The 23,308-nt window shown below is 39.4% G+C and overlaps 2 protein-coding genes across 3 annotated transcripts in view; both read left to right on the top strand.

Annotated features, from left to right (window-relative positions):
* The window catches only part of plekho2 (pleckstrin homology domain containing, family O member 2), a 39,508-nt gene extending 37,192 nt beyond the window's left edge, over positions 1-2,316 (top strand). The window contains exons 6-7 of the mRNA XM_072464909.1: positions 115-405; positions 1,108-2,316. Coding sequence (XP_072321010.1) covers positions 115-405; positions 1,108-2,133 — 1,317 coding nt within the window. The 3' untranslated portion in view covers positions 2,134-2,316. The remainder of the gene's footprint in view (positions 1-114; positions 406-1,107) is intronic.
* A 1,749-nt stretch (positions 2,317-4,065) lies between these two features.
* ankdd1a (ankyrin repeat and death domain containing 1A) lies at positions 4,066-21,356 on the top strand. Of its 2 annotated transcripts, none has more exons than XM_072464911.1 (15): positions 4,066-4,268; positions 6,370-6,473; positions 7,741-7,839; positions 10,561-10,659; positions 10,742-10,846; positions 12,048-12,146; positions 13,063-13,161; positions 13,714-13,812; positions 14,259-14,357; positions 14,434-14,532; positions 16,874-16,972; positions 17,602-17,697; positions 19,163-19,364; positions 19,972-20,099; positions 21,139-21,356. In XM_072464911.1, exons 1-15 carry the CDS (start codon positions 4,235-4,237, stop codon positions 21,238-21,240), a joined length of 1,563 nt encoding a protein of 520 aa, XP_072321012.1. In that variant the 5' UTR covers positions 4,066-4,234; the 3' UTR covers positions 21,241-21,356. The 2 variants fall into 2 exon arrangements, with proteins under 2 accessions (XP_072321012.1, XP_072321011.1); XM_072464910.1 differs by having other exon boundaries at positions 19,972-20,103; positions 21,139-21,206.
* The last annotated feature ends 1,952 nt before the right edge of the window (positions 21,357-23,308 follow it).

The following is a 23,308-nucleotide window of genomic DNA, read 5'->3' as shown; positions in this document are numbered from 1 at the left end:
GACGCTATGAGACTAATGATGCTATAAGACTAATGATGCTATGAGACTAATGACACCATGAGACTAATGACGCTATGAGACTAATGACTAAGTTTCTTGATTCTTGTTCCTCAGGTTGCCGACATTTCTTCTGACGGCGTCCTACGTTTGGATCTGGATCTTGAAAACGCCATGATGTCCAATGGGACACACTCTTCTTCTGCTGTGGATGGCGCTGAGAGCCTTAAAGAAACAACCCCTTCACCATCCTCGAGCGAAACGACCGAGGACAGACCGCTATCCACCATTAAAGAGGCAGATAACCAGGATCTTCACCAGACTAAGGTCCTTAAACCTCCAATGCCTCCCACAAAACAGGCCACAACCATCAAGGAGGAAACAGAAGAGCAGGAGCCCGAGAAGAAGGTCAGTGTCATGAAAACTAATCTGTAAAGCTCAAAGTTATTCTACAGATTGCATCGTTAAAAGAAAGCAATACAGTTCTCCAAAGACATCGCGTCACTTTGAATTGAATGCGAGCCATCAACCAATGAAAAACTACTGTATTCAACTTGAACAAATTGAAACTGGGGTACTTGATTTTCAAACGGTGAAGGAGGAAGTAGGTATTTGAATCTACCCAACGCGTTCGATCTCTCACAAACCCTTTGGCACATCACGTTCTTGAGTTTTGGGGCACAGAACCAGCTTTAGAACAGCCTTTTCAGCATCCATCTCACAACGTTCTCCGATCTCAAAGTGTTACAGCGACGCACCAGACCAGACAGTGCACAACGGTTGTTTTTTTACACATAATAGACTCTCAATTTCAATCAAGAGAAGTCAAGACCAGTGGTTTTATTTCGGCGTGTGTAGGGTTCTGTCTGCGTTTTTGGGTTATTCTGAGATGTTGAGGTTTTAAATGTGGATCTCTAGCAGAGCACAACGGAACAGGGAAATAGTTTTTTGTATCCGTAATAAACCCTACAAAATATTGATAAAGTGTAAAGAAGATATTTAAGGTAAACACTAAACGTCAGCTAGAATCCAATCATTCGAAAGGTCTGATCTTTGTAGTCTTGACACTTTCTATATCCAACTGATTTAAATGTTTGTTTTGCTTTTCAGACTGTGAAGCCACCAATGCCTCCATCTAAAGACGAGGAGCCGAGTGAGATGAGAACCCCAGAAACAAGTCCCGATTCCAAGAAGAAGACCCCTCCGATGCCCCCGAACAAACCGCTTTTATCCATCATCACGCCACAAGAGCCATCGCCATCCAAAACACCCGCGCACCCTCCCACTCCTCCGAGCAAAACCACGAAACCGACCGCGTCCGCTGAAACGCACCAGCCAGCGGAGAAAGAGGAGAACGACAACGCAGATGAGGAAGACGATATCGCGAAAGAATCCCAAGGCAGTCCGACGACGCTCGACGGCAGCCCGAAACTGTCAACGAAACAAGAAGACCTGCGTACATCGGACGTCCCAAACTCAATCGTCGAAGTAGAGGATTCAAAAGCGGATATTCCAGCGATGGTACTGTCCCAAAACGATTCAGAAAGTGTTCAGTTAAGTCCGTTGCTCGGCCATATTCAAAGAGAGGACAAGGAGAAGAAAGCGGAGGAGAAATCTGTGGATAGCGGCCAGCATTCGGACGACAATAGCGACGATTCTGCGAGTGAAGATGCGTTGCCGACAGAGGATAGCAACAGCGGTTTAGATGAATTGAAAAGCAAGCATGGTAAAGCAAGTGTTAAGATAAGTTTGAAACCACAAATTTGCTCGACTAAGGGCCATACTTCTTGGATTTCGAAACCGCCGACCCCGCTCAAACCTGAGGCGAAAATGCGATCGCTTTCGAGTGGGAATCTTTTACTCGATTCCTGCGATAACGGCGGCGAAGGGAAAAGCTTCAAACGTAGTAAAGGAGACGTGGAAAAGTTGGAGTCTGAGGTTGCGATGCAGATGGAGGATACGAGCGAGCTTCTGAGCAGGGCGTCCCGTGTGCAGATTTGCACAAAAGGAGATAAAAACCCGGAAAATCTACTCACCGAAGCGCTGGAGAAGTTGAAGAAGGCGGATAACGTGCTCAGAGAGGTCAAGAAACTCAAACTGGCGAAGAAGGATGTGTGTCATAGGAAAAGCTGGTGAGAATGTAAACAGACTTTGATGCAGCTTTTAGCAACGGTACGAGCTAAAATCCGCAATACTGTATGTTCTTCCCTACGTTGGTTGCCATTGTAAATGAAGATGCTGTTATTTTCCCTCTGGATGTCAAGGAACCTGCGCGTGTTATTAGTGTTGGCACGATACTAACATTTCAAACTCGATTTAGATTTTTTTTAGACAATAAACTGCCATTTTCAACACAAAATAATATTACTTTCCTTATGTTATTATGCAATATCATACTAGTTATGATTAAGCTCAAGACTTTTCAGGAAAAGTAACATTTTCTCCTGTTAAACTGATTATTTTAGTGTCGATACATAGTTTCAATACTAGTTTTAGCCATATCACTCATTTGAATTTGATTTTGGGTTGAGTTCCTACGTCAAGGTATCAGAGGGAATTGAGCAAATGTACATTTCTATGACTGGAAATGTCGTGACACATTTTTTTACAATATTGAATGGCCCGTTTTTTATGTCAACTAATATGTGGGCTTGGCCTTAATGTAGCTTTTTATATTGTGCGTCCATTTAGCAGCAACATGACAGCGCTACTGTTCAAATCTGTCAAATACTGATAATATACTAACCAAAACAAATAATACCACAATATTATGTCATGTTTTTATGGATTTTGCATTTACTGCACATTTTAACTTGCTTCTTGTAATTAATGATACAAGTTTACCAACTTAGCTCAGGATTTGTATTAAAATATGAGTAATCATGTGAATAAATGCTATGGAAAAGAGGGAACAATTAGTTTAGTAACAAAATAATGGATATTGTATATATAGTAAATAGCTAAATAACATGGGAAACTAAATTCCTCAGATTAATTTTTTTTTTTTTCTAAATAGACAAAATGCTCTTATTTTCTGTCTTTAAATGTAAAAATATTGTGTAACTGTTTTTGTAACTAACTGCATTTTGTACTCTTTCATACAAATCTTATATTGCCCAAATAAACACTGGGAGTCTAAAATGTGTTCTCAGTTCATTGTAAAAGTTCTTCTTCCTTTGTCTTTTGTCTAAAGGGATGAGTTTTACCTTTAGACATCCGGTATTGTAATAAATACGAACATCGTCTGGATTTCTATTCCTGTGTGAATCGTCCATGTCGGTGAAAACATCCAATAAGTTTGACAATAATGAAAAGATAAAATGATCACATGTGTTTCTCTTTCTAAGATCCAACTCTGTGAATTCAGTCATATTTTGATACAACTATATTTAAACTGAGCACAGAACACACAATAAACACATTTTATATATATTTAAATTAGTTTGCCAAATCGGACCGGTATGCTAAATTGGATGAATACCTTTTAACTTTATTTTTGGACTGATTATTTGTACTTCGACATGAGTAATATATTTAAAGGTTGAATGGACGATTTTTTTGGCACAAATCTAAGTCTTATTTCCTCGTGGCGTGGACTGCCGATTAGTCCTGTCACGTATCAATCATAAAACGCACCTATTGCTCACCTGCAGCCGTGTGCGGCTCGTCCCACGTTTCCGCGTGTCTAAGCGCATTGATCTATCATAATATAGTTCCCTCAGTGTACGGGACAAAATGAAGACGGAGAAAGACAGTTTTAGCTGACTCAGAAGTGGACTGAAATCTACGGGAGACGAGAGATGCGATGCGATCCGTTGCGCTAATAAACAAACGCACGTGTATGTTGTATCAGTCCGCACGGGGGAATGCGCATGCGCACTTCCGCCTGCGCTCTCAAATCGCCGAAAAATCGTCCATACCGCCTTTAAAAGACTTTATTCTTACTTGAGCACATTGGCTGCTCTTTCCCACTCGCCGCTGCAGAAGGTCGACGGTCCGTTTTATTTTGAAACGATAACCGGAAAACGCAGTCCGGCTCGCATTGTAACTTGACTGAATCAGCTCCAGCAGCGATGGGTTTGGCACGGTTTGGCACGGCGTCTGTTTTACGCACGGAGCTCCTCGGACACGCACGTTTAGCCTTGAGATAAATGATCAACTGGAGGAGGAGGAGAAGAAGAAGAGGAGACATGACGGCGCAGAGGAGGAGGAAGCACTGACCCTGAAACGCGCGAACATGGAGAACGATCTCGCCTCGGAAGATGATATTTGTGAGTAAAAAAAACAGAACACTTCATTGTTCAAAACCAAACGGGGACGTGTCTGTCAGGAAATCCGTGTCCTGCTCCAGTTATGTCAATATTGTCCCGAGTAGAGCAGTTATAACCATGTCATTTCTCACTGGACGCGAATAAAACACAAATTCACACTCACTTTTTTCGGTAGAAATGTAAATACGTTGCTTACAGTAGCTTAATTATATTATATTGTGTTATTAATGTATCCTGGTGCTGTATTTTAGATCATGTTTTACCCTTCCATTCACATTATGAGCTACACTATCCAATTTCAATAGTTTGTGCCTAATTATATAAATGCATATTAATACATGTAATGGCCTAATGATCTTCAGCAACAATGAAAAACCATAAAAACATAAAATGACTGTTTGTTCCTTCTGATCCTTGTCTTGGCTCCATTCATACCGGTCAGTTGTGGGAGAGCTAAGTTATTGTCTAAAATACATTATTGTAAATGGATGTGAATGTTCTGTATTTATCAGAAGAGGTTGAAGTGAATCTCTGCCTTTATTTTCTTGGCACTTTGACCTCTTTTATTGAGATGGCCCATCACAGTGTGTCTTTTGTGTGACATTTAAAACCCTTCTATCACCATTAGATATACAATCAATATTTGTGCACGGGAGAGATTTGGTTACAATCCTGAATAAAGGTGCGGTTTCTCAATAAATCTCTGTTTTACGCTCTTGTGATTTCGTCACCGTGTCGACCCTCAGTCTGTGGCTCTCCACGAGGTCTATGTTCCAGGCTCTGGAGTCCGGGTTCTCAGATCTAACAGCCTCAGTCAGTGGAGACTGTAGGGTTCAAGAGTTCAGAACGTAGTTAGGACAGTCCAGTCCAGTTTCTCCTCCAGTGGCCCCAGAGTGAACGTACCTAAAGCTGCAGACTGAGACATCTGTGGTGTACGTCTGAAACTGTGTCTGAAATCTGAGTTGTTCATAATGCCCAGAGAAATGTAGATTAGAATTGTTCATATTGTTTTTTTTTATTATTGTCCTAAAAGCCTCTAATAGACTGGTGTATAAAATGTGCATTTTTGCTATAACACTTGTCCAGTGTAATTGGATGAGGATGAATAAGTATTAGTATTAGTATTAGTATTAATATTAATATTAATATTAATATTAGTATAAGTATGGTATTAAACTTACAGGATCTATTTGACAGTTCATTTCTGATTTGTCACCAGACAGTCATTTCAGCAATAACCGTGTAAATACTTTTTACGTTTCTTTTCTTGTTTACCCTTGAGCCTTTGCACCCACTGCACCCACTGCACCCACTGCACCCACTGCACCAGAGTGGTCCTGCCTCTGGTTTTACACCATGTTTGTTTCTATGTAGACACTGTTGTTGTATCTCACAGAGCCAGACTTAAGCACTGGGGGGATCGAGCCTTCTCTGTCGCTGGTCTCAGACTCTGGAACAAACTCCACCATTACCATCATTTTAAATCTAGGCTAAAAACATATTCATTCAGACTGGCTTTTAACACTCTGTAATGTAATGACACTTTATTTTGTACAGTTTGTTTTTTTAATTTAGTTTTATGTTTTGTATTGCCTTGATTTTATTGTGAAGCACTTTGGTCACTTTAAGTGTTGTAAAGGGCTCTATAAATAAAGGTTGATTTCTGTAAATAAAGCAGGTGTTATTATCACACTCTGAGAGCGCTGGTGCCATCACCTGCTTGTCTCCATGGCGACAGATAAGTTTAATTATGTTAATGTTTCCAAAAACATTGATTTGTCCCAGTTTTCTTCCAGACATGTCCCAGGTGTCCAGATTTTTACCACTTTGATTCCCACCAACAGAGAGGGGAATAAATGGTCACATCACTAACTAAAATAGAGAAGTTTGTGTTTGATGAAATTTAGCGGAACAAAAAAGCAACAATTTAATCTGCTGTTTGTTATGCTGAAATGAGATGATCAGTTTTGCAGTTTTTAATGTTCCCCGTGATCCAACAAACAGGACTCCCTTCAGTTCAAGCCGCTGCAAACCAGCTTCAACCTAAACACTGCGATTCAAAGAGGCCACGTTGCTCATGTGTGCTTACGTTTCCTGACAGTGCTGTGCTCGGAGAAGGAGTTTCACGATGCTGCCAAAAGGAACGACACCAGGAGGATGGAAGACCTCGTCAAAAAGGGCGTGGACCCCAAGGCCAAGAATAAAGTAAGAAAAATGAAGACTTAATGACTTAATATGTAGTTTAACAAGAGTTTGGCCGACCACAACAGCAGTGAATGAAGCGGCTGGGAATGGCGTCGGTTCAGAAAGGCGTGGGAACAAGTCAGAGTGTGTGTCTAGCACTGAAGTGGATTCAGTTTATAACTAGACAAGAGCAAACATTCAAATTATAAAGACGTTCTGGCCATATTTAGTACTGTTTTTGTGTGTGTTGTAATGATAAAAGGGTTTAGGTGGATGTTCAGCACTTATTGATGTCTAAAAACACCAAAAAATAAGAATAAAATCAAAGAAAGCAGCAAAACACAGAAGGAATATTAGTATATATCAGTATGAACAGCACTTAAGTCAGAAATGATTTATTGATTTATTAACAAAATGTAATCTTTTACCAATATTGATTTTACAACACATTTTACTCTAAATGGTCCATTGCTCTTAAATACTACCATTAATGTTTATATTTGATCAAACACTACTTGTCTTTTATAAGTTTTAATATGTTGCTTTAAATGTAAGGCGCACTTTATGGTCAGCGTAAACAAAACATACCTAGAGTTGGTGGAGTTTTTTGAGCCATAATGTTACGTGTCAGTCTCAAAATGGCTGCCGTCTTTTCAGGTATATTTCTGCAAGCTCCTCCAGGTTTTTAAAGCCCACATACCTCCTCCAGACCTGTATCATTTTAATATTATAGGAAATACCAAGGTGAAAGTGTCCAAAGCATTTAAAAAAAAGCCTGACTAATGCATCATATTGGACTAAATTATTTGTTACTTGTTTGAGTATTTATTTGTTGCTATTTGTTGTGATTTCTGTGTACAATTGAATAGAATAAACCTAAACGTATAAACCACACACATTCAAAAACAGCAGTTACAGTATAAATTAATTCTTAAGAAAATAGATTTGAAACTGTGGATTTAGAGTCCAGTAGTTTAATCGACGTGGCTGTTGATGGTCTGTTTATGCTGATTGAATGTATCCATTGTTTTGTCTACATTGTATTTCACACAATTTGCATAATGGCTCAAGGTGAGAGCGGTTTTGTAGTCGTTTTGTTAATTACCAGAATTGACGTGACATGTTAGTTACGTCTGTGCGTTCGCTGAGTCTGTGTGAACAAACTCTACGACCTAAAAGGGCAAATCGCCTTCTAAAGCTTTGAACCATGTCATAATTGTACTTCCAGCCTCTGACACTGACGTTTCCGTGTCATTAAGTCATTCTCCCGCTCTGCGTTTGTCGTCAGGTCGACCGTAAAGCCATGCACTGGGCGGCTGGAGCTGGATGTGAAGAGGCCATGCGCTTCCTCCTTCAACACGACACTGACGTGGACGAGCAGGACTCTGTATGTCACGCTATTTTAAACCTCTTTAATCATCAGCTACATTAACGTGGTCGGTAGAAATCAGAGAGCTAGAATCATTACACTATGGGATGTTTTTTCTTGCATTTTCGTTCCCACGTCGCGTTTTGTTTGCAGTGTTTTGCATCATTTTCCTCGTTAAAACCCGCACAGTTGTGAACAATCGGATCAGATTACTCACATCAGACGTAACGTAATAATCTGACAACTCCAGAAATCAGATCTTGATGAATCGGATCAGGTTTTGGTGTTCATGTACAGTAAACAGACATTTGTGCTTGACATTAACATTATTCAAACTGTGCAAACACGTCAGTCAGAATAAAAGGAAAAACTTATTTTCACATATTATTAATTATTATTATTATTTTATCAATGTTTTAAAGAAAAAGACGCTATAATTTGTATTGTGACTACGCAACGTTCAAAAAGCCAGTGTTTGTCGCCTGGGAGGAGTTCGGGGAGGCCATGGAGGAGAACTATCGATCGGCACCAAAGAAATTCTGGCAAACCGTCCGGCGCCTCAGGAGGGGGAAGCAGTGTCTCACCAACACCGTTTACGGTGCGGGTGGAGGCCTGCTGACCTCGACTGGGGATGTCGTCGGACGGTGGAAGGAATACTTTGAGGATCTCCTTAATCCCTCAGTCACGTCTTCCGAAGAGGAAGTAGAGACCGGGGACTCGGAGGCTGGCTCATCCATCACCCAAGCTGAAGTCACTGAGGTTGTTCGCAAACTCCTCGGTGGCAGGGCTCCGGAGGTGGATGAGATCCGCCCTGAGGACCTAAAGTATCTGGATGTTGTAGGACTGTCTTGGTTGACACGTCTCTGCAACATCGCGTGGCGGTCGGGGACCGTGCCTCTGGACTGGCAGACCGGGGTGGTGGTCCCTCTGTTCAAGAAGGGGGACCGGAGGGTGTGTTCCAACTACAGAGGGATCACACTCCTCAGCCTCCCGGGTAAGGTCTATTCCAAGGTGCTGGAGAGGAGAATCCGACCGATAGTCGAACCTCGGATTCAGGAGGAGCAGAGCGGTCTTCGTCCTGGTCGTGGAACACTGGACCAGCTCTATACCCTCCATCGGGTGCTCGAGGGTTCATGGGAGTTTGCCCAACCAGTCCACATGTGCTTTGTGGATCTGGAGAAGGCTTTCGACCGTGTCCCTCAGGGTGTCCTTTGGGGGGTGCTCCGGGAGTACGGGGTCCGGGGCCCTTTGCTCAGGGCTGTCCGGTCCCTGTATGACCGGAGCAGGAGCTGTGTTCGCATTGCCGGCAGTAAGTCAGACCTGTTCCCAGTGCATGTTGGGCTCCGCCAGGGCTGCCCTTTGTCACCGGTTCTGTTCATAGTTTTTATGGACAGAATTTCTAGGCGCAGTCAGGGGTCGGAGGGTGTCCGGTTTGGGGACCACAGGATCTCATCTCTGCTGTTTGCAGACGATGTTGTCCTGATGGCTCCATCAAACCCGGACCTGCAACATGCACTGGGACGGTTTGCAGCTGAGTGTGAAGCGGCTGGGATGAGAATCAGCACCTCTAAATCCGAGGCCATGGTTCTCGACCGGAAAAAGGTGGCTTGCCCTCTCCAGGTGGGTGGGGTGTCCTTGCCCCAAGTGGAGGAGTTCAAGTATCTCAGGGTCTTGTTCACGAGTGAGGGAAGGATGGAGCGTGAGATTGACTGCATCGGACCGTTGTGGTAAAGAGGGAGCTGAGCCGAAAGGCAAAGCTCTCTATTTACCGGTCGGTCTACGTTCCTACCCTCACCTATGGTCATGAGCTTTGGGTAGTGACCGAAAGAACAAGATCGCGGATACAAGCGGTCGAAATGAGTTTCCTCCGCCGTGTGGCTGGGCGCTCCCTTAGAGATAAGGTGAGGAGCTCGGCCACACGGGGGGAGCTCGGAGTAGAGCCGCTGCTCCTCCATGTCGAGAGGAGCCAGCTGAGGTGGCTTGGGCATCTGTTCCGGAGCCTCCTGGGCGCCTCTCTGGGGAGGTGTTCCGGGCATGTCCCACCGGGAAGAGGCCCCGGGGAAGACCCAGGACACGCTGGAGAGACTATGTCTCTCGGCTGGCCTGGGAACGCCTCGGGATCCCCCCGGAGGAGTTAGAGGAAGTGTCTGGGGAGGAGGAAGTCTGGGAGTCCCTGCTCAGACTGCTGCCCCCGCGACCCGGCCCCGGATAAAGCGGCAGAAAATGGATGGATGGAGTGTTTGTCGCAGGGTCTTCAAATGTTTTTAAAAGTTGATAAATGAAATAAACATAGATTAAGGTGTTTAAAAAGTATTTTTCGGGTGTGTATTGTTAGAAGTCATGTTCTAGTCAGAGTTAAACTATTTCCTAAAACGCACTGACATAAATATCGCCGCAAATAGCAGACAAAACTACCCAAAGCCATGATGTTATTCACACTTCAGCTGTAGAAAACCTGTAAAAATGCCCCATAAAGGGCGAAACATGGCCACTAATGTATTTACTACAACTATTGGGGTTCAAGGGTTGTGTTCCTTTTACAATTTACATTACAATGATTTCAGTAATACATGGTTAAAGTGATTGGAGTGACTTAATCTAGTTGTTACTGTTCATCCATTGCCCAAAATATATATATATATATATATATATATATATATATATATATATATATATATATATATATATATATATATATATATATATCTGCATTTTATAATCATGAATATATGTTTCTAGTATGGGATGAGCGCTCTGCTTCTGGCCTCGTGGTTTGGTCACCTCAAAATCCTGCAGATTTTAGTGTCGTGTGGAGCCAAGTTGAACTGTGAAAACAAAGTAAGGTTCCTGCTCGAAGATGATTAAACGGAAGGAAAGATTGTAGAAAAAGAGACGATCTTCTCACTGCAAATGTCTTTAGGACGGACTGTGCATGCTCCACTGCGCGGCTCAGAGAGGTCACGTCCACATCCTGGAGTTCATCATGGAGGATCTGGAGGGGATCAACCTGGACCACGCCGACAAGGTACAAAGTCTGTGCGCTCGACAACTATTAGACTGTGGAGTGTGTTTGGATGGACTTTGATCCGATCTTTACATTACAGGTCTGTGTTATAATGTTTCTTATGGAAGAGCATTTGTTTCATCAGATTTTGAGAGTTGACGTGCTGGCAAATATGATCTTTTTTTTTAAATGTTTGACTCTGAAATTGAATTTGTTTGAATTTCAGTCGCAGATTTTTTGCATCTATTTTCATTTAATTTGTTTAATTCATTCATGTATATTCAAGTGTCCAGTGTTATTCTCTGTTTAACATTTCAAATTGCATTGCATAGATTTTGCGGCCCTCAAAGTCTATGTGTTTTTCTCAGTTAAAACAAATTCAAATGAAAAATGAATCTCTTCAATATTCAGTGCAACATTATAAACTCAAGAGTGTATCATTCAGACTGAATTCATCAAAACAAATCATTAGCAGTTAATCCCAAAGAAGAAGTGAATATTTGTGTCTTTTCTGTGAAATGTTTCGCTGCAAATTTTACACTGTTGAGTTTGAGGGCTTGAAAATGCTTTTAAACTGAAAAAAAGATCAAAATTCAGTGACATTTTTATTAAATATTCAGAAAAAAATCAAAATCTGATTAAACAAATGATCTTCCATAATGTTTCTCGTTCTGTTTTCTCCAAACCTTTTCAGAAAACATGAACAGTAAAATTTTAAGATGTAACTAATGACCACAAGAGATATGAATCATCAAAAATGTGTTTCTGAAACTGTATAAAGCGCTAAGTTATTAAAGCATTAACAAATGCACCACAACATAAATGACCACAAGCATTAAACTCTTGATATCTGAATTTGTGAAAAGGTCTTTTACATCCATCAATCATTTTAGACCATCATTTTGGAGCGTTATGTCATAAATACAGTAAATATCTGATGTTTGGAAAAGCATCTAAACCATCTGGTCACTAGTTAAGATTTGTTATTCTTCACTTTATTGTACTTGATGCACTTTATGTTCAAACATCAATCTACATACAATGGTATTCTACAACAAATAAAATGATTACCTTTGAAAGTATCTTAGTGTTTAGTCGAGGAAGAAATGTGACTATTTCTTTGTGTCGAATTTCAATGATCAATGATAAAGTTTGTTGCCGCTGCTGTGGCTTTAGTGTAACTGTAACTGTGAACTATCGATACTTGTTATTTTGTCTTTAGTCTGGAAAAACAGCGCTGCATCTCGCGGCCGAACAGGGCCAACTTGAAATGGTGGACTTTCTGATCGGGATGGGCTGCAAACACGGACTGAAGGACAAGGTAGATCCAACATGACTCTTTTATGAAAAGTAATATATCATTAAAGTATTGATATGTCGTCACTGGCAACAAACTAAATATATGGCAGTAACGTAAAGGTCTGACAGAAATGTACAGTTTTTTAACATTTAAAGACGTGTTTTTACCATGTTAAAGCCTGAATTAGTCAGGATTGTCCGTGTTTTGTCGCTGTTATGTTTTTATTTTTGAGTCACAAGTACAAAGGATTTTTAGAACAATGTAAATAAGAATAAAGCATTTACTAAAAGAGCATTTAAAATTGCAAATGTAAAAACGGTGGTTTGTGGTGGTTTACAGTTGTATTTAGTACATTTTTTATTCAATTAGAAATTTTTAAAATATATATATATAATTATTTGTGATTTTAAAACACAATTCAACAATGTTTTAATTAATTCAGCTATTAAAAATTGGTTTAATGAATCAAACTTTAGAAATAATTTTAAACTCAATTATCAGATTAAAACCAAAATTTAACAACAAATTAATAACTCTTAATAATGTTTCATAAATCTCTCTTTTTTTCCCTCCATAAACTAGTACATTAAGATACATTTGAGCTTTTTTACAACTGAAATGATTTTATCCAAAAATGTATGTAAAAATACCTCCATAATATATCGATTACGCAGTATCGCAATATCGTCCAATATCGTGCAGTCCTATGCTATTGCTTTACCTGGAACAGAATGGCATTTAACTTCACCGTGGAGACTAGAAGATGACGCCACCAGGCCAAGTCACAAGTCAGATCAGTGGTGAGGCGAGTCCGCTCACGATAACAATACACCATTTACAAGGAAAAACAATTGAATAAAAGCAAGTTAGATACAGGAAACTGGTCTCTGCTAGAAAAGTCACATACTGCACCTTTAATGTTTTGTCTGCACTTTAGGATGAGAACACGGCGATGCATTTAGCGGCGAAACACGGCCACAGCGACGTCCTGCACAAACTGGTGGAGATGGGCCTGGACCTGGACGACCGGAACATCGTGGGTTTGAACGCAGGGTTTTATTTGAACTCATTTGGTTTATTTTATGTGTTTGAACTTGTTTTAAAGGACACACAATGCAACATTTTTGTAACATTGTTCCCTCATCAAAAACACACACACCCGGAGTTACGTTTAGCTTCATTCATGCTTTTTCATGAATCCTTTGGCTCAACAGTTGCAGATTTGTGACGTCAGAAGTAGATCCTAAGGTCTTTGTTCTGAAGCTCATAAATCATCATTCATCATCATTCTTCTACCAAATCACATTCATTACAACTGTCTGCTGACGTTAGCAGGTCGGGCCAAACTAGCGTATGTCTATTTCCCCATGTTAATTCCTTCTGCTGCCAGTAGATGGAGTGCTAACACCAATCCTGATGTGGGAACGCCTCACAGAGAAAGCCGTGTAGTTTTCAATAGACACACTATTTTAAGTTTTAAAACATGAGCTGCCACAGTAAAGGGACTCAAGATGTTTGAAGGTCAAATGCAATACAAACTGCAGCATAATATGTGTTGTTCAAGGTTAAAGTTGCAGTTGTGTTGCAGGACGGTCTGACGGCGCTGCACTTTGCGGCTGATGGAGACCACGCTCTGTGTGTGAGACATCTGATTGAGTCGGACTGTGACATCAACGCCGTCACCAATGTAAATTATATATACATGTAAATATTATAATGTATTTATGAGTTTCAGCTTCTTTTATGTAGGTGTAATTTTGGCCATTGAAAAGGTGGAATATTTAAATTTTAATTGATTGGTCTGTTAAAAAATGTATGTGTCACATTTGTTTTGTCATATTTTGTATAAATTAGGACATTTGTATATATTGATTGAACACTTATAGATAGAGAATGTATTGTTTTGGAAAATATGCAGTAAATTGCGTATTATTTTCCGTCATTTTGATTTAATGAGGCCGCTGTCTTTGTTAAATGTTTTAGAGTCACAAAAATTGCAATATGATCCATTTTTTTGATATATCACAAATACAAGTCGCATGTGTTTAAACAGAGTCTGGCTCAGGGCCGTTTGTCATTCATATTTGCACTAATACCAGTCGATGTGAAGTTGATTGTACTTTTTGTTTGCAGAAAAACAGAAACGCGCTGCACTTTGCGGCTGAACGCGGCTGCGACCGAGAGGCCAGTTTACTCGTGGAGGTCGGGATCAACATCGATGCCGTGGACAATGTGAGTTTACATCGGCTCGTGATAAAACACAACCAGAGCCAAAGATAAAATGTATTAAAACGATACTCTACAACAGCAAAGCAACTCTCCTCTTCACCTGGCCGTGTCCAACAATCACACGGAAGTGGCTCGAATTCTCATCGACGCAGGATGCAACCTGGACATCACTGATAATGTGAGTTTGAACATCTTTAGACACACAAAGTACATCATATTTTAGGTATTTGTACTTTATACTTAAAGGTGCACTGTGTAACTTTTCTGGTACGTCTGCTTGTGTCCATGAAGATGTGATTTTGTTTATGATTTGTTTTTCTTTGCCTAGAATATTCCATAGTTTGGCTTTGTAAGAGAAGATAATACAACTTTATTTTTAGGCCCGAGCGCCACAAGCTGGCGAGAGGCCTATTAATCTCGTAAGGCCGTGCGAAGCACGGCTGCGAAAGTGCGCACGTAGTGCGCACGAAATCGAGCGCGAAGCGCTCGCCCACTTCCAAACACTCACTAACGCACTCCTTCACTCATGCACGCCCCGTGCATACTAATTAGTAGTAGGAAAATGGAACATTACCGTTGTAAACGGGCGAAGCCCGTGCAAAAGTGCGCACTAAACGAGCACTTTACATTGAGATGACGACCGCGAAGCGGTCGTCATCCCCATATAAAGCACTCATTTGCGCTAAGTAGCATGTAATGCAAAAATTGAACATTATTACTGTATAGAGGGCCAAAAACACAAAGTGGGCGGAGCCCACTCAAAATTAACGAAAGTACCCGTCAGTGACCAGGGACCCACACCATGAGGTAGGAAAGCGCGAGCGCTTTCTGAAAATGTATAGTTTATGATATTTGAAAAATGGGAAACATTGTTTTCGCATCGGAATATTATTCTTTCTTCTTCTCGGGACCAACCCCCCTATTTTTCACCCAGTGAACATTGACGAAAAGTCACAAAAATGTTCACATCTCTAAAAATCGTGCCTCTCTACATTCTGGCTATTTCCCTTTTCTAAAATAAAAAAAATTGGCGCGTCAGCGCCCCCAAATGTACCAAAAATGCATTGAGAGATGGGAAATGACCCAAAAAAAATCTGATCTTAGAATCATGAAATTTGGCGCAGAGGTAGATGGTGACAAGAGAAGTAAAAAATATTATTACGGCAACGCCGTCCGCCCAACCAAATGTCAGCCATATTGCTTCAAAAATGGCTAAACATGACTTCGGAGTTTTTCCAAACGTCGTACTTTTACGAACTCCTCCCAGGGCGTTGGCCCTAAAAAGCTGAAATTTGGTGAAAATGCTACTGAGGAGTGGGACATCAAAAGTTATCCAAATTACATTGATACCTCTCACGGTAGCTAGAATTTCAGAAATCTCCCATATTTAAAATTTCTGCCGTTTGCGCAGATAAAGTCCGAATTGCGTCAAATTAGAATCAGTTGTTAAACTCTTTGCCCTAAACCTACTTGAAGTGAAATAAATTCATTTGGCGCCACAGCGCCCCCTACAGATTTTATATGGAGGTTAAATGTTTAGTTATGTTTAGCGTAATAAAAGGACAATTGGGGCGCGTAAGCGCCCCCTCCTCTTGCGGCGTGGCGGCGGTGTGGCGGCGGCGTGGCGAGGGCCGATCATTGCCGCTTGCGGCTATATTTTTACTTTATTTTTCTCACATTGGGGGAATACAGTGTGTTGTATAAGAGCATATGAAACACATTTAAACTATCAGAGCTTTACAAAGGCAAATTAAAGTATCACAGTATTAAAAAATACACTTAAATATAAGTTAATAAGTTAATAGACTAGAATATAAAAGCAGTTTAACAAGAATACAAAACAGTGTAAATAGAATATTAAAATAGTGTAACTAGAAGTTGAACTAGAATATTAAAACAGTTTGAATAGAATATTAAAACGGTTTGAATAGAATATTAAAATAGTTTAACTGGAATATTAAAAAAGTTGAACTAGAATGTAAAAATGGTTTGAATAGAATGTAAAAACGGTTTGAATAGAATGTAAAAACGGTTTGAATAGAATATTAAAACGGTTTGAATAGAATGTTAAAATAGTTTAACTGGAATATTAAAAAAGTTGAACTAGAATGTAAAACAGTTTAAATAGAATATAAAAACTATAAGTGTCCATCTCCACGGAGACAAGCAGGTGTTTGATTTTGAACCATAAAACACCAGTGATAGTAAAACCTGTAACTAAAGAAATGCTAGATGTAGATATGTTTAATGCCATACTGTGGAACCTCCAGACAAAGCAATAGCATCTTAATTCAAACGATCAAAGGTCAAAACCAGTAAAAACTTTAAGTGTGTTTTTATATCTGTTGCGTTTCCTTCACTTTATTTTGGAGCAGTTTTCAGTCATGATGAAATAGTGTTATTTGACGTTCTCCAAGTCTGAAAATGAACACTTTAATGATTTTTACTGTGGCGTTTTCATTTGGCACATTCACTTTCACCTGAGTAAATATTGTGTTCATCTCTAACGCCATTCACAGAGACAACAGACGCCTTTGCACATCGCGGCTGAAAACGGCTTCCAGGACGTGGCTGAAATGATGCTGATTTCTGGAGTCAACCTCAATTTAACCGACAAAGTAAGATTTTATTTTATTTAGAGCTGGGTTGAAATAATCGATTTTCCAATTTTTAATCGATTCGCATATTAATGACCGATTATCGATTCGTACGTCCAAAGATCGATTTTTTTTTTCTTCTAATTATTATTATTATTATTATTTTTTTTAAATTAAAATTCTTTTCTACATTTCCCTCAGTGAACTTCAATCTACCTTCAAGAAAGGTAATTCAGGACTCCTGGATTATCTTTCTTGAAGGTAGATTGACCCTTAACCTTTTCATCAGTCTTCCAGCCATCAGTAACTACCAATACTTGTAAGATTTGCTGTTTAATATTGATATAATACTAGTTTTAGTATGTTGCTTCTCTACACAGTCATGAAGTGAAGGAAACGGTTCAAATACATTTTTCATTTTTAATAACATTAACCCCCGGATCGAATCGAAATCGGATCAAATCGGATGGGATCTGAGAAATCGGAAAAAATCGATTTTGAAACGTAAAAATCGGAATTGAATCGATTCTTGAAATTTGAATCGAAACCCAGCTCTAATGTTATTTTAAGTAGTTTACCGCGTGACACTTTGGTTTTCTTTAAATCATCGTGCAGTTTTACAGTTTGTTGTTGTGTGTGTTCCCGAACAGCAGGGAAAGTCGTGTGTGGAGGTGGCGTCCAGAGGAAACCACGTGGCCCTTGTGGATATGATCATCAAAGCAGATCGTTTTTACAAATGGGAGAAAGTGAGTCGTTTGTTTTTTTCATCCACACAAATGCCTGAACCATTGTGCTGCAGCTGCCCTCTGTTCAAACATGTTTAACAGTCCAGGGACCACATGATTGCACCGCTAGAAATGTTCCAGGCGTGGCATTAACTTATCTCAGGTGTGGTAACCGGGCCAAGTTACAGGTCAGATCTGTGGAGAGGTGACACTGCTCATAGTAAGAATGTATGTTTTTTTGTTGTTGATTTGTTGTTGTTGTTGTTGTTGTTAGTTGTTAGGCACATGTCCTGTTGGTGTTTTTAAGTCCATAAATCATCGCCGGACTCGTTCTGCGTAATTGTGTAATTCCCTCTGGAGCCAGTAGATGGAGCAATTCTGTCTGACTGTGGCAAAGTTATATTGATTTTTGTAAAAACTTTATTTTATTTTAGTTCTCAAACATCAAATGCCACAAGTTCTCAAGAGCATGTTTAAATGCCAATAACAATACAAATAATGCATAATATTTGTCCTTTAAAATGTTTTTTTTTCCCCGCCAAAAATTCTATGGCAAAAATAAATACGAAATTTACTGAAGGAAACACTGTGAACTTCGAAGTAGGTGTGATTGTTGAGCCCCATTAAGCAAATGGATAATTGTACCAGAGCATCCCCTGTCCTTAGACCCATCTACTACTACTACTTACTACTACTACTACTACTTACTACTACTACTAACTACTACTACTACTACTACTACTAAATACTACTACTACTACTAACTACTACTACTACTACTACTACTAACTACTATACTACTACTATACTACTACTACTACTACTAACTACTAACTACTACTAACTACTACTACTACTACTACTAACTACTAACTACTAACTACTAACTACTAACTACTAACTACTACTACTAACTACTAACTACTACTACTACTACTAACTACTACTAACTACTACTACTACTACTACTAACTACTAGTACTACTAACTACTAGTACTACGAACTACTACTACTAACTACTACTACTCTACTACTCTCTTACTAACTGCAACTAACTATGACTAACTATGACTAACTACGACTAACTACTACTAACTACTAGTACTACAAACTACTACTACTAACTACTACTAACTACAACTAACTACAACTAACTATGACTAACTACTACTACTACTACTACTAACTACTACTAACTACTACCACTACTACCACTACTACTACTACCTACTACTACTACCTACTACTACTACTACCTACTACCACTACCTACTACCACTACCTTCTACTAACTAATACTACTACTACCTACTACCACTACCTTCTACTACCTACTACTACCTACTAACCACCAGCACCACCAGCACCACGAGGGAACAAGTAGAAACTTTGAGGAGCACCAGAGTGAAGGAGAGATACTGCTTCCATAGATGTGTCCAGCTCGTCTCTGTTCTCTCTCTCTCTCATCTCTCCTCGTTGTGTCAGGACCAGGTGAACTCGGACCCGGACTCGTGCCTGTGTTGGCCGCTCAGTTTCAAACAGGACCGTGGCCCAGAGACGCAGCACATCCGCTCGGTGCTGTGGACTTTAGCCACCAAACATCTCTGCAGAGGCGAGTGGAAGCTCCTGGCTCAACACTGGGGCTTCACTGACGCTCACATACGCGCCATAGAACACCAGTGGACAGGTACAACAACGACAAAACCAAGTTTAAACAGATTAGATACCAAAGAAAGTACAGAGGGGATTTTGTGTATCTTATTAAGTATTTGGGTAAACTAGACAATTGGGCTTGTAATACAAATTTTGCCTACCTTTTTCTATTTAAAACTTTAATAAAATTAGAGTTAGATATCAACAAATCCTTCCGAACATTCCGTCAAAATCCTCTTCCTTTTGCATTTTGGTTTTGTTGTATCCACATGAACGGTTATGTTGACTGTAGTGTAGTCAGTGTCATCGGTGAGTCAGGTGTTAATTATTTGACCCACAACAGCCCAAAATGTTGATGATCTACCCCAAAAATTCAGAAAATGTTTCACACCTTTTCCTTATGAATACTACTGTTTACTGGTACTTTTCTGCGTACAGAGTTGTAGCTTTTGAGATCCTAATACTTTTGTACCAAGAACTTATATCTGTACTTTGTAAGTTAAATCATACGTAATACATGAAACAAAATCTAATAAAAACATAATGAAAGGGACGCAAGATGAAACAAAAACAGGGAAGGTTAAAGCAAAAACGGTTGACAAATACGTACCAAGACAGTGGTGTGTTTCATGTTTGTTCAGGCATGAAGAGCTACAAAGAGCATGGACACAGGATGCTGCTGATCTGGCTTCACGGTGTCGTGGTGGCAGGAGAAAACCCCATCAAAGGCCTTTATGAGGGGCTCGTGGACATACAACGCAACGATTTAGCAGGTGAGCTCATTTCAACGTCTCTGACATCCAGATTTGTGGCACTTGGTTGTTACTGTAATGAGAATTGTCTTGTTTTGTTTAGGTTTTTTAACTTGTCTTGTAGTTTTTATTGCTCTTGTACCGTTTCCCTGAACTTTTTGGATCTATTTTGACTGTTTTAAAGCACTGTAGAAATAGGAAATTACTTAAAATACTATATAATAATATTTTACTTACTTTAAAATAATATTACTCAAGTAAGAATAAAGTAGTAAAACTGTTTTTGAGAGCAAGTGTAAGAGAATAGTCTTGACTTAAATCTGATTTATATATTGAAGTGGATTTTTGGAAGGATGAGCAAAAATTCACAAAATCTGGTATTTTTCAAAATGTTTTAATCATTTTGTATGGTCATCATTGAGCTTTTGTCAGTTATAATAACAAAAAAAAAAGATTTAACTCCAACTAAACTCCAGCTGCTGCACTGTCAAATATGTGACTCAAGTAGAAATAAAAGGTATGCTGTCCCAAAACTCCAAGAAGAGTTCTATCTCTAGAATGAAGTTGTTATGATCCCGGAGGCAAAAACCCAAAAGCAGTCCGGATAAGGCAAATAAGAATTTATTTAACAAAAAGTTCAAAATCCAAAGGTAGGCACAAAGGCTCCAAAAGTCAAAAAACACAAAATATCCAAATTTCCAAAAAGCCAGAACTGAAAAGTACAAACTTGCTCAGGTAGACAGATAAACAAGGCAGGAGCAGGAGCAGGAGCAGGACAGGAGCAGGACAGGGCAGGGCAGGGCAGGAGTTACAAGCAGGACAGACATCAAGTGACGAACGGACACAGAACAAAGGGGAGACAGAAGTTAAATACACACAGAGAAGCAGGTGATTGGTGGGAAACAGCAGGTGAGGGGCGGAGACACAGAAACAACCATGGGAGCACATGACAAACACAAGGGGCACATGGGAAATGGAGTCTCTGCAGTGCGGATACTGACAGAAGTGGTGCAATAAGCCTCTTAAAATGTCACAACTTTCTGTTTTCTCTTTCAGAGTCTGTGCGACAAAAGGCCAACGCCGACGCCTGCTCGCCCAAAAAGTGCACGGCGATGTAATCAACACTGTGAACAAGACGAACAAGTGGACCAATACTGAAAGCTTGAACGAGAAGATCTCAGAGAAGCACTGGATGTATTTACATTATTGCCTCCATGAATGAGGAATGGTCAGTACAAAACTGAGAGAGGAAAGTCACATTGTTCCACTTTAGCAGGTTTATGACACAAATGCTGCGGAAAAAAGCACAAAACACTTTTCAAGCACAAGATTTAAAAAGAGTGGGACTTTAGTGGCATCAGTTCCAACCTGTGTCAGTTTATTGTGTCCACTTCTCCCACATTGAGTGTGTGAGTGATGATGCAGAATGGCAGCCATGTTTCTATCTGCCAATTTGCCCCAGGGCAGATGTGGCTACTAAAGAATGAGTGATATTATAGCAGCTCCGAAGGGTTTTCACTTTGGTATTGATCTGATTATGAAAATATATCTGATATTTTTGCCCCATTAATTGACTATAAATAAGAATTGCAATAATATTTTGTATAATTGTTTCCTTATCCAGACCTGAGAGACTCCAAAATATACAGTATTCAAAAATACCGTTTTTTTTACCACTTTTCAAAGACAGTGGTATCATTAAATTATTCAATTAAAATCTCAATCTATTTCAGATTTTGATCAATAAGACATTTTATCTGTAAATATTCTCTATCTAGAAGCCTTTAGTCACCATATCTACACCTTATTTGGTAAAAAATATCTATAAAACGTTTTCATTTACGATAGAAATGATTGTTGGACGACTAATTGAAAAAGATAATCACAAACTCTGTTATTCAGATTTGTCCCTGAACAGACTAAAGACTAAAAATAGAAGAGCAATTAGACTAAACAATTACACAAACATGCAACAAACATTTTGTCATAATTTGTACGAAAGTGAAAAGTTGATTTGTCAACTTTACTATAACTTAAAGGCACAGTATGTAACTTTTTGAAGGTGGAAAGTCACCTGCGTAATTCCATGGAAACAGACAATTAAAACCATACTTTTGAAGATTCTCCATGCAGAATAATGCATGATAGTCTTGTGGAGATGAGAACACATGTTTTTTATACATTTTAGCACAATAGAACCATACAAAGTCTTTTTATTTTGGCATAACAATTCTGATTCCGAAAAGGGTATATTGCCAATGCCAGTGAACAAAAATAGGAACTAGCTTTGGTGAATTTTATAAATATTGTTATCGGCAGAAAAAAATCCATATTGGACCATCTCCAGAAGCGACAGCACAGACGTTAGTTGTCATCATCTGAGGACTGAGAAAATAGTGGTCCAAAGTCCAAAGAGCTATTAATACTGCTGCATTCACATCAAATGTAAACAAACGTTAACATAGAAATGTTAGTGTTTCAAACATAACTGGCAACAACTTGTATTTATCAGTTACAAACGTCTCATTATGAGGATTATGCACGTGACTGGATACTGTAAGTTTATATTGTGACTCTAGCCTTCTGCTGTTCTTCTTAGGTAGCTGTATAAATACTGTCGACTCACCTTTGTTTGATGAGACATAAACCACAAAAGCACACGTCATAGAACCAGCATCTTCACCTCGGAGCTCTTACACTTATGACTAATGCACAGGGTTTCTACTGCTGCACTTACTGTTAAAAGGTTTAGACAAAGATACTGTATGTTGCCTTATATTTCATTTAAATGTAATGCTTTTGTGTATTTTTTGTGTTTTGAAAGTTGCCAAATCACCAAAATACTGAACATATCAGCTTGACTTTTGTAAATAACAATAAGAGCAATATTATCTAAACTACGGCGTCTTATAAGTTTATGTAATATTTTTTGGCTTAGCTACTGAAAATATTATGCAATTGATTTCGTACTTGTGTGCAAGGCTAGCAGTGAAATGTACACCAATGTTGCATGGGACTGCATGAAGATAAAAATACATATATTGTAGACATGTTTTTAACTGTATAGAAATATATTTATATATCATGGTTTCATACAGTGTCTGTCAACTGCTGCATAAATGTTTATATGGTGTTAGCATGGGGAAAACACTGAATGCCTTTGTCCTGCCTGTGACTGCTCTTGAAGCTTGAGAAATGCAATAATTGATCTAAAATATGATGCATG

This window comes from Eucyclogobius newberryi, unplaced genomic scaffold (assembly GCF_026437365.1).
Source record: "Eucyclogobius newberryi isolate DKJ021-1_F unplaced genomic scaffold, fEucNew1.0.hap1 SCAF_5, whole genome shotgun sequence".
NCBI classification, from domain to species: Eukaryota; Metazoa; Chordata; class Actinopteri; order Gobiiformes; family Gobiidae; genus Eucyclogobius; species Eucyclogobius newberryi.
The sequence above is the reverse complement of the archived record's forward strand: the minus strand, read 5'-3'. Positions and strand labels throughout refer to the sequence as shown.